Source organism: Morus notabilis, unplaced genomic scaffold, assembly GCF_000414095.1.
Source record: "Morus notabilis unplaced genomic scaffold, ASM41409v2 Scaffold995, whole genome shotgun sequence".
NCBI lineage: Eukaryota > Viridiplantae > Streptophyta > Magnoliopsida > Rosales > Moraceae > Morus > Morus notabilis.
The window spans coordinates 24564-35805 of NW_010360424.1; the positions used below are offsets into that span (position 1 = coordinate 24564).

Here is an 11242-nt window from a genome sequence, read left to right on the forward strand (position 1 = left end):
CTACAGCCAAATCTTTTTTTTTTTTTTTTCAAAACACACCTAACTAGTTAGACAACCATTTGGCAAATTAGACAACCATAGGCGGTTGCTTCTGATTCTTCTGTACTGATTAAATTATTATTGTATTTGAAAACTTTTCTTTTGAAATGACATTACATATGTGAGCTCAAAATAGAATCAATATTGGTATCAACAGTAGCATTGGAGATGGTCTTGATATATTAAATTTTTCTTGTAAATTTTTGAAAAGAACTCTACCAAAATTGATAATTATAGTATTTGGTTACGTTATCAAGACTGCAACTGTCCCTGCCAAGCTTTGTAAGAAAGAGAGCACAAAATAATTCCACAACTCGAAGACTGCAACTGTCCCTGAGTAATTGTCACTAATGCTCCTTTTAGTTGTAATTATATTGTGAATGAAGAAATGAAAAAAAAAAGAATTAATTATCATAAATTTATTGTTAAAAAATTTAAAATCATAGCATTTTTTTTAAAGTTAAACAAGTATTTTTAAATACCCAAAATAATTATATATATATATATATTTAAGTTTCATATCATATCTATTTTGGTCAGTTTACATACCTATAGCAATTCAACCTCAAAATTTACCAAACGCTATTACACTGATTTTAAAACTGGCACAGCTATTATAATTATAGTTTACCAAACACTCAGCTGCTTATTCTTTCAACACAACTAAAAATAATTTTTCTAAAATCTACAACACTACCAAACTAAGCCAAGAACTTTTTTCCTCTTAAATTAATAAACATTAAAATGCATGACAGCCCCAAATGTACCTTGAATTGGACCGACCAACTCCTCATCCAAGTCTTTGTTTCCAGTCCTTGAGAAACATGTTTTGGGAGTCTTCAATCCAATAATATAATGCTTTAATTGAATAAATTGAATAAAATCACCTTTTGATTATAACTATGTTAAAGTTTCATGTGAAAAATTTGTTGCAAATATACATACGCCAAAAAAAAAAAGGATATTCACGGACCTTACGGAGGAAATGAATTAATTCCAAGTCAACTAACAAATATTTATGGGTGTTGTGATTATTTTTTCAGTTTATCTGTTTTCTTTTTTGCTTGGAGGTTATTGTTATTATTTAATTACAGCTATCCATTTGTAGCTTTATATTTGCCACACATGATTGAGATTAATCTCAGATGGGTTTTATGTCCCAAATTATATTAATATGTAAACCAACAATAGTGTCACAAGTAGTCACATCATGGTTTAGTCCTCAAATAATAAAAAATTTCATGACAGATTATAGGTTACCATTGAAAATAACAAACGGTCCATAAACAGTAAAAAAAAAATTGTGAGACTCAACTGCTCCCAACCATCTAAACAACACAAATCATTATAGTTTTTAGCACCGCACAATTAAACGCCAGTTCAGTACTAATCACCGTCCAAAACCAAACAACTTTAAATCAAATCTTTGTTTGGCGTTGGGTTTTCTTGTACAGTAAGATCATTTACGTCGGTATTAATATTTGTATTTTATATATATATATATATCTAAAAAATAAGGGGGAAAAAAAAAAGAGTCGTAGTCGTAATTCTTCACTAGACAAACATTCATTGGACCTTAAATAGTCAAATTTAATGTCGTATGATTTTCTATGGCCCGAGAGAGTTGTGCCCATAGATTGTTTTTCTATCTTTTTACAACGGGAACGAATTGTGTAGAAGCATTGGGATTTGGGACATCGCTATCAAGGTCACGGTGCGCCGCCCCACATGTGATTGTTGGCCATTCCGTATCGGCGTCAGATTAGGTGCATTTGACGCGGCTCTCGACCCCACTTGACCTATTATATAGGAACAGTCCTATTCAGTAATCAGTATTCTCTCTTTTCTTCCTTTCCTACCGACTTCATCAATGCCGTTTTACTGTGGATTCGAGTATCCAATGTGTTTGTTAGCATGGGAAGGTTAATTATTTGCTTGTGATGCTGTGCTCATCTTTTCAAAAGGTTTTTTATTTTTTATTTTTTTTTACGGGAACTTTTTACGGTACCACCTTTCATTTTGAACTATTAATAGGAATTGTTATTTTAATGGACGCATAATAAGTTTTTAATGGTTTGAGTGGTTAGTGACCACGTAGAAACTCCCCGGTTGTTCTTTTTTAACAAAATTTAAAAAAAATTAGAACTCGAGTTACAATTTTATTTAAATTCACGTTTTTTTAAGTTCTAACTTTATTCAATTTTATTCAAGTTACAACTTCAACTCAAATTATAATTTAAATTCAACTCAAAAACTACACTCAAGTCACACTTTAAAAGAATAACCCCTCCATTTTTTCACTCCACTAATAACGGAGAATCCTAAAAAAAGAGGGGGGAATCCTAAAAACACGCGGGGGGGTGGGATATTTTTATTTTTATATCATATGTTTTAGGTTTGTTCAAAATTTATAGCTTTAATTTTTTATTTTATTAAATGTATACATTCAAATATAATATATAACTTTATACATTATCTCAATCAATAATTAATTTTTACATTTAAAATGGCCAAACTATCCTAAGAAAAAAAAGGAAAAAGTCTAAAAATTTTCAATATTACAAAAAATAAAAATTAAAAACACAAAAAAAAAATCATTTCAATGGTATTTTAATTTTGCATATTTTTAAGGTTAAAACTATAAGTTTTAAATTTTTTTATTTTTTTTTCTTTTTCTATTTTTATTCAAGGGTAGTTTAAGGTTACAATCAAGGGTTAATTATATAAAAGTATGAATTTGAGTATTAAATCTAATTTATTTATATACATTTGATGTGATCAAAAATTAAAAATATTATTTTTAAATAAACTCAAAACACACGCTATAAAAAGAAAAAGTATAATTTCTTTGGCAGTGGCATAGTGCAAGGAAAAAATACTTAATGTCAATTCTGAATACTTATTCTTGTATGAGTGATTTTCATATAGGATAAGATTGAATCACTCTTTAATTAGTACGACTCATTAACTTTATAAGATTTAAAAAAAAAAACCCTATTTTGTTTTCAAATAATCAGAAGCTTCTACTTGTGTCTGAAAACATACCTCATCGGCAGGACAACTTTCTTTTTCTTTATTTATTTATTTTTAGTAGGGTATGATAACTTTCAATTGTCCGATTACACCAAAATTATATCAAAGAAAGGAAAAATGACAATGTAATTTGATTTTTTTTTTTCCCTAAGAAAGACAATGTAACTTGATTTAGACATGCTGATATTATTGTCTTTTGAAAGGACTTTGTATAAGCATTGTTAGTTCCAAGATATTTAACCGATGACCCCCACCAAACAAAATTTTAACAGTTGAATGTTTTTCAATAGCGAGTTTGACAAGTAGTTCCAATGTCGTTTGAGATTAATGTTTGTAAAAGTGTTTATGGTCAATTTAGAAGGGAAAAAAAAATCAAATTAAATGCTTTTTTCTAGTCATTTTTCTTTTCAATATTGTGCAGGAGTAGATAGGTGACAATTTGATTGGTATTCTTTTGATTTTTGTAAAAAGTTAAGAACCAAGGGGGGTAGCAATTACTCTATGCGAGTTGTAAACAATAATAATAATAAACTATCAACATTATACTATTTTAAATAGTTCGATCACTGTTATCATATTAAATTGTTTTTAAAAACAAAAAACTATAACAACTTTGAGACTTTATCGAGTATGTCCGTTTGTTAGTAGAATCAGTTTTTAATTGTTAAATTTAATTAAAAACACATAAAATTATGAAAATATACATGATAAGTAGTCCTTGACACAAATTTAAGGGTTAAAAATAAAAAATTACTACTAATTTATTCTTTTTAGTCCAACTAGAGAAACCTCCTCCATCAAATTGGTTTTTTAAAACCCATACCCAAATCCCGTGCCAAGTATTGCCGACCACAGTTACAATACTCAAAGTTCACAGATCCAGGACTGAGTTGGGTCCACAGAAAGTATGGGGTGGACACGTGGAGTTCTTGGGAGAGGTTCGTCTACCCAAAAAGTATGGAAGAAAAGGGTTCAAAACATCCGGGTCAAAGCGCCCATCATATCGTAGGTGAAAGTGGCTCCACCGGATCATGACCTTTCTCTTAGCAACGCTTTTGCATTTTGTGCAAGGTAAATGGTGTGGGTCCTTGTACTTTTTAGGGACATGGACAATATCAATAATCAAAGCAAAGATATTCTCACATCTTTTTGCTAGATTATTTTGTGGGGTTTGGGTGACAATACAATATGCCTTTTTTTTAGGGTGGTGCGTGGTAGTCCTATCCAATATCAAATATATAGTTCTTAGGCTTTAGATTTTATATTTTATTTATGCACCGTTCATTTCACCTATTTGAGTTTAAAATTTGAGTTTTTATATAATAAAAAATTCATATAAACAGACGCATTTAATTTTTTTATTACAGTAAAAAACACTTATATAAAGTTACATCTTAACTCGAATTAAAAACTCGAATCAACGAACTAAATGAGCTAGTTAGGCTTTAGATTTTATATTTTATTTATGCACAGTTCATTTCACTTATTTGAGTTTAAAATTTGAGTTTTTATATAATAAAAAATTCATATAAACAGACGTATTTAATTTTTTTATTACAGTAAAAAACACTTATATAAAATTACATCTTAACTCGAATTAAAAACTCGAATCAACGAACTAAATGAGCTATTAGTGTTTCTTTTTTCTTACTTTTTGAAACGTTACTGCTCCTAATGGAAAATTAAAAGAAACAAAAACAAAATGGGAAAGAAAGAATTCGTGAGAAAAATGTATGGAATTTACTAGAAAAGGGAAAAATATACATGGCATATCATGATTCATTAAAGTAGATTTTTTTTTTATTCCTATTGAAGTTGAGTTATTTATATTGCTTTTCCAAAATGAAAACTTGAGTTTTTCTACGTGATTAGGAATTCATGCATGTTTGGTTGTGGGGTTTGTCAAGAGAAGTTACCTTGAGGTCTTTTAAAATTGCTTAATTTTGTTCAACCCCATGAAAGCGTTTATGTTCATTCATTTTTTTTCAACCCCATGAAAAATACATCCGTGGATTTTCTTTTTAATCTTTTTCAAAGAGAAAAACACGTGGTCTATACCTCTGTCAAGTGTCAAAATTTGGGTTCTACTGTGGCATGAGCAGGCATTCCTTATTTACTCTCTCATATCACGTGTGATAACTTGAGCTCGAATTTCAATCCATTTAATCATTTAGATTTTAGAATTTAGTTGTTCTTTTTTTTTTTTCCATGTTTATATTATGCTTTCCTATGAAAGATATATTTTAACTCATAAATAATTACGTACTTGTATTTTCTCTCTCTCTCTGTTTTTTTTAATAGGTCTCTATCTCTTTTTTACACCGTAAAGTTTATGGCATAAACTAATATTTGAATAATCACTATCTTTAGGAAAGAGAAGCAAAATATTAATGCGATGAAAATGAAATGGAGGAGTGAGTTTGTCTTTCATATATTGTTTGGTAGAACTTAGAAGAGTCAAAATGGTTATTTAAGATACTATTTGCTTTGTTAAATACTTTTCTTAACTTCTTTTCTTTTTAAAGTTGGAATGACTGAAAAATGATGGTCCCATGAATTTGTAAGTTATTTTCTTTCTAATTTACTCTCTACCAAATAATCTAACATTCTCTTTTCTTCTCCAATTTATTTTCTCCATTTTCCACCTTACCAAACATAGCCTAAAAGTAGTTTGAAGGATTTATTTGGGAAGCACAACAATTTCTTACATTTTATAGTTTATATCTAAGGTCAATGAATCTACATTTCTTAAAAAATAAAATAGTTAAGAAAAATACATCATGGCATGCAAATCATATGAAGTAAACTAAACACACCATAATTCTTCTGATCGTACTTTGAAATAGTATTTTTAATTGTTTGCTTAGTTGGTCCTTTTTATATTTCATAACCGAAATCATCACCTTGTCACGATCGACTAATATACTAATTATATTTCGTTAATATCTACTTATCCTTTGTGTATTATATATACTTGGAACAAATAGTATATAGACGAGTCTACCACTCCATGCTCAAGATAATTTTTTCTATGTTTGATTACGAACGATTAAATTGGGCGGTGTTGGTCCATAAAGAGCCACTGGCTAATTATATATAGCCACGTGTAGTAGACAATCATTGTGTATTGATTATATATGTTAAAATTGCTAAAATATTTGTGTGCAAGTGATTATTTTAGTAGTATATTTGTATATATTTGTGGGCTGTAGACATTAGCAAATATTATTTATATATGCACATATTTCCATTACAAGATTCTTCAGCCAACCAAAGGTCCTTTGGTTATGTATTTAAATTTTCCCCATCATGTAATTGGTGTACTTATCCAATTTTAACAAAATCAGTAGAAAGTAAAGTCAAGTTCCACAAAATTTTGATGCCACTAATTGCTGTATTGAACAAACCACATGGATGAAGCCTTATTTGTTTAAGGTTCAATAAAGAATCTCAAAACACTTTTGATTTTGTGTGTTACTTTGAGAACATCTTCATAAAAAATTAGAACATATATAATAATAATAATAATAATAATAATAATAATAATAATAATAATATATTATCATTATTATTATTATTATTATTATTATTATTATTATTATTATTATTATTTGAGAATAGAACATTCAATAATTTTTTAGCCCCAAAAGAAAAGGTGAAATTAATTACGTAGCATTGGTCCTTGCTATAATTTAGAGCACGTAGCTGTTACAAAATTCTTGGCCAACCTTATCTGACTATAACCTCATGAATGTAGCAAATAATTTTCATGTAATTTGAGAAATACATACACCAAAACACACATAAAAAAAAAAAGAAAAAAAAGACAGATATGCTTAAATCCATGTGATTTCATACTCCAATGATCTCTACATTAAAAAATTAAAATCAAATCCTTTCAAGAAAATAAATAAATAAATATCTTAATTTTGTTTGGCTACCCATGTTGACCACGACATTCAACAATTTAGAACAATAATAACAATAATAACACCCTCGAGAATTTCATTTTCAAATTTTCCATTAATTTATATACAAACTAAATTATTGTAGGCGTGTGAATGTATGACATCACATTTATACCTTCATTTATATAAACTCAGTTTATAACTAAACTAACAAACCAAAAGTATTCTACTTCACACATATACATTAGTGGCAAAAAAAAAAAAAGTAATAAAGTGGCTTTTGAACCACAAAGAAGAGCTTTTTTTTTTTTTTTTTTCCTTTATTTTTTCCCCTTATTTGTGATATTACAGAGCAAAAGGGGACATACACAGTTAGATTACGTACAGTTCGTTGTTTGTATGTATGCATATAATTAGATATAGCATGAGATAAGAAGTTGTGTTTGTCTTAGTTTTCTTCTCCTTATTCCAACAACAAAAACAGACAGACGACAGAGAAACAATCTGTGTTATGGTTTTGATCCATCTGCACTTCTTCTTAGCTGGTTTTGTCGGAATTTCTCTCATCTCCGGCTGGGGGACCCCATTTTCCGGCGAGTGTTTCCAGTCCCGGCTCTCTAGCTACCTGCTATCCTGATTTTCCAGACTCAAAACTTAGCTGAGAAATCAAGGTTTTTTTTTTCTTTCTTTCTTCTTTTTTCATTAGATTTTATATGGGATTTCTGTTTTGTGTTTTTTGTATCTTTGGTGTTTTTTTCTGGCTAAAACTGAACTGGGTTTTGTTTCCTTTCTCTATTTGGTCATGGGGTTTTGTGAAATGGTTGTCTTCTAGAAAACGGGAGAGAAGAGAGAGAAATTGGGAAGTGATCATTTTTTTTTTTGGTGTGGCATTGATTCTGTCAAATTTTCATCTGGGATTCCTTTGGTTGTTGAGAATTCTCTAGGGAAGAGAGTTTAAAGATTCCATCAACGGAGAAAGAGTAGAAGAAACTGAAAAAAAGTTGACAGAATTTTAAACTTCTTTATTATTAAAATTGAAAAAAGCAAAAGACTTTATTTTCTATAACTTAAAAAGTTTTAACACGCATAAGCCACAAAAAAGAGGCATATCTTAGCTGAGTAGAGGTTTTTCATTCTCAGATAACAAAATAGTGGAAAATGTGTAGGATTTAACAACCAAAAGTAATTCCCATATCTTTCACCATTCAGTAAGTACCAACCCCAACTATAATTATTCAAAACATGTTACAAGTTGTAGGGTTTCTTTTTTTTTATTTTTTTTTATACATTTTTTCCTTAACCATAGATTCATTTGCTTCTTGTTTGTTTGTTTGTTATTTTTTTTTTCTCGTTGTTAATTCTCTTATTCTTAGCTTTCAGAATCAGATCCTGTCTTATACTCACTCACAGGATCACTCAATTCAAGATGCCTTAACCTTCTGTTTTGTTGTCTGGAAAGAATGTTGCAGAATAAATAAATAAATGAATAATGAAGGCTTCCTTCCGTACAAATATTGAATCATTTTCTTTTTCTTTCCTCTTGGTTCTTTCTAAGATCTATTAGTATTAAGTACCGTTACATAATGTCACAACAAGTCCTCATTGTTTCAGATTTTTGAATCTCCAACTCAAAACACTTGGTGGGGAATTCGAATACTATTGTAGCAAGAGGGTGATGGGGCATTTGTCCTCCATGTTCAATGGACTAGCGAGGTCGTTTTCGTTCAAGAAAGGAAGGAGCTCGGAGAATCGCCATGGCGGAAGAGAAGCAGCCGAGGCAATGGCCAAGGACGCGAAGAAGAATGACTCGATATTGCGCACTTCTGGCACTGTGAATGCTAGTGGCTCCGACAATTTTGCCTCAGTTTTCTCAAGGAGAGGCCAGAAAGGAATGAACCAGGATTGCTGCATTGTGTGGGAGGTATACAATATAATGTTTGTGTTTTCACTTCACTTCATTTTCTTGCCAAAAAATGAAATAGGCTCTTTAGTTAAAATAGTCTCTTACGTCGAGCTTTTTCCTTCCATATGTAGTATGTTAATAATAAACTTTGACGAGTCCTCTTTTCTTCTTTTTTTTTTTTTTTTTTTCCCCTGAATTTCGGGACCTGAAGGCAGAGTCAGGTGTGGATTTATTGCTCATGACTTTGGCGAATTTATTTATCCTATTGTTGGTAATATTGATGGTTTTTGTGATTTGGTGATAGGAATTTGGGTGCCAAGAAGACATGATGTTTTGTGGGATCTTTGATGGGCATGGTCCTTGGGGACATTTTGTGGCAAAAACTGTTAGAGAATCAATGCCACCATCTTTGTTATGTAATTGGCAAGAGACACTACTATCTCAAACTTGTCTAGATCCGGACTTGGACTTGGATTTGGAATCAGAGAAAAAGCATCACAGATTCAACATATGGAAGCATTCCTACTTAAAAACCTGCGCTGCCATCGACAAGGAACTCGAACAGCACCGTAAAATCGACTCATTCTACAGTGGGACAACAGCTCTGTCTATTGTCAGACAGGTAATACCTTAAAATCAACTTGTTCTTGTTAATTCTGGTGTTGAAAAAGGCATGTCCGCTAAAATTTTTGTTGGCTGAGGAGAGAAACAAACTGTTATTGCCTTTTGAGAGGTTAACTAACTAAGTCCATTAATTTTGCTTTGAGAAGTCTTCTCAAGTAGTGCTCTTGACTTTTTATCTTTGAGCATGTCCTTGTTGGTCTCACTCATTCAATGAATTGAACTAGTCATAATAATAGCTCCCTTGAACTTTACGGCTGACCAAAATTTTCAACACCGTCCACTCATACCTCCTCAACCACTAATTAATAAAAGAAACTTTATTGCAGAGCTGCAAGTCCGGACCACCCTGCCCGAGCCCAGCACCCCAAATGACAAAATCGGGCCAGTCCAATCCGAAAAGACCTTTGGGTCTAGCTGCTAGTCTTGATTTGGGCCCGGGCCAAAATAAGATGGATTTCTGATCAATTCGTTCGGCCCGGTCCAAACTTACAGCTCTACTTTATTGCATAGTCGCAGACTGTAGCTTAACTTATTGATACTCTTACAATTTGGATGATTTATTCTTTAAAAACAAAAACCAAAAAGTGTCACGAAATGTTCTTTTTAATTTCCATTGTTTACAGGGTGAACTCATTTTTATAGCAAATGTTGGCGATTCTCGCGCTGTATTGGCTACCACTTCAGATGATGGAAGCTTGGTCCCAGATCAGCTTACTGTTGATTTCAAGCCCAATTTACCTCGTTAGTCTCCTCTCTATTTAAACACAGCAAGCAAAACATATATGCCATGACATTGATATGTTGTTATACTTGTTCCATCTTTCATTTGCAGAGGAGGCTGAGCGCATAATCCAATGCAAAGGGCGAGTATTTTGTCTACACGAACCTGGAGTCCACAGAGTCTGGCTCCCCGACGCGGAATCACCGGGGCTCGCAATGTCTAGAGCCTTTGGAGATTACTGTGTGAAGGACTTTGGACTTATTTCTGTCCCTGAAGTCACACAGAGACACATAACAAATAGAGATCAGTTTGTTGTGCTGGCAACTGATGGGGTATGTTACATGTTTGCATAACTCTACAAAAAAATTTTTGACCTAATTATGCTCATTTAGAGTTAATTGTTCTTATTGGGTTTTGTTACTTTTCTTCTTACAGGTTTGGGATGTTATTTCCAATCAAGAAGCGGTGCAGATTGTGTCGTCGACACCGGACAGGGCAAAATCAGCAAAGTGTCTGGTGGAGTGCGCGGTTCGCTCATGGAAACGCAAGAGGAAGGACATTGCAATGGATGACATTTCTGCCATATGTCTCTTCTTTCACTCTTGCCCTTCAGATCAGCAAGTTCACCCCATTAGCACCCCAAAATAGCAATGGAAATAAGCATACAAAAAATGGGGGTGTCAAATTGTTTATTGTTTACTAACATGTAGCTTTGATTTGTTGTTATAATTAAGAAAATTGTTCATCATGTTATCATGCTGATAATCATATTCTTCTTCTTAACTAGTTGCAAATTGGACCGTAAATTAGTCAGCACCAACATGAGTATGACCAAAAAAATAACATAAAATAAAATAAAATATGCTAAGTAAAGGAGATTCAAGAAAAGCCAAAACTTGAAGCTTATTCAGATGCCACATGCAAGATATCATTTTTTTTTAATAAATTGCAAGATATCATCTGTAATAGCAATTATAACCGTGAAATCAGCAAAATAATCAATTGAACATATAG

The 11242-nt window shown here is 31.6% G+C and overlaps 1 protein-coding gene across 2 annotated transcripts; it reads left to right on the plus strand.

The window, feature by feature from the left end:
- Positions 1 to 7305: 7305 nt before the first annotated feature.
- LOC21387611 (probable protein phosphatase 2C 34) lies at positions 7306 to 11008 on the plus strand. Of its 2 annotated transcripts, none has more exons than XM_010096415.2 (6): positions 7306 to 7651; positions 8592 to 8901; positions 9188 to 9505; positions 10131 to 10248; positions 10340 to 10560; positions 10664 to 11008. In XM_010096415.2, the coding sequence occupies exons 2-6, from the start codon at positions 8656 to 8658 to the stop codon at positions 10874 to 10876; spliced, it is 1116 nt and encodes a 371-aa protein (XP_010094717.1). In that variant the 5' UTR covers positions 7306 to 7651; positions 8592 to 8655; the 3' UTR covers positions 10877 to 11008. The 2 variants fall into 2 exon arrangements, with proteins under 2 accessions (XP_010094717.1, XP_024020246.1); XM_024164478.1 differs by lacking the exon at positions 7306 to 7651 and adding an exon at positions 9095 to 9104 and having other exon boundaries at positions 8825 to 8901.
- The last annotated feature ends 234 nt before the right edge of the window (positions 11009 to 11242 follow it).

Coding starts and splice junctions, on each gene's coding strand:
- LOC21387611 (XM_010096415.2), top strand. CDS start 8,656: ATGGGGCATTTGTCCTCCATGTTCAATGGACTAGCGAGGTCGTTTTCG. Junction 8,902..9,187: donor ATTGCTGCATTGTGTGGGAG/GTATACAATATA, acceptor ATTTGGTGATAG/GAATTTGGGTGCCAAGAAGA. Junction 10,561..10,663: donor TTGTGCTGGCAACTGATGGG/GTATGTTACATG, acceptor TTCTTCTTACAG/GTTTGGGATGTTATTTCCAA.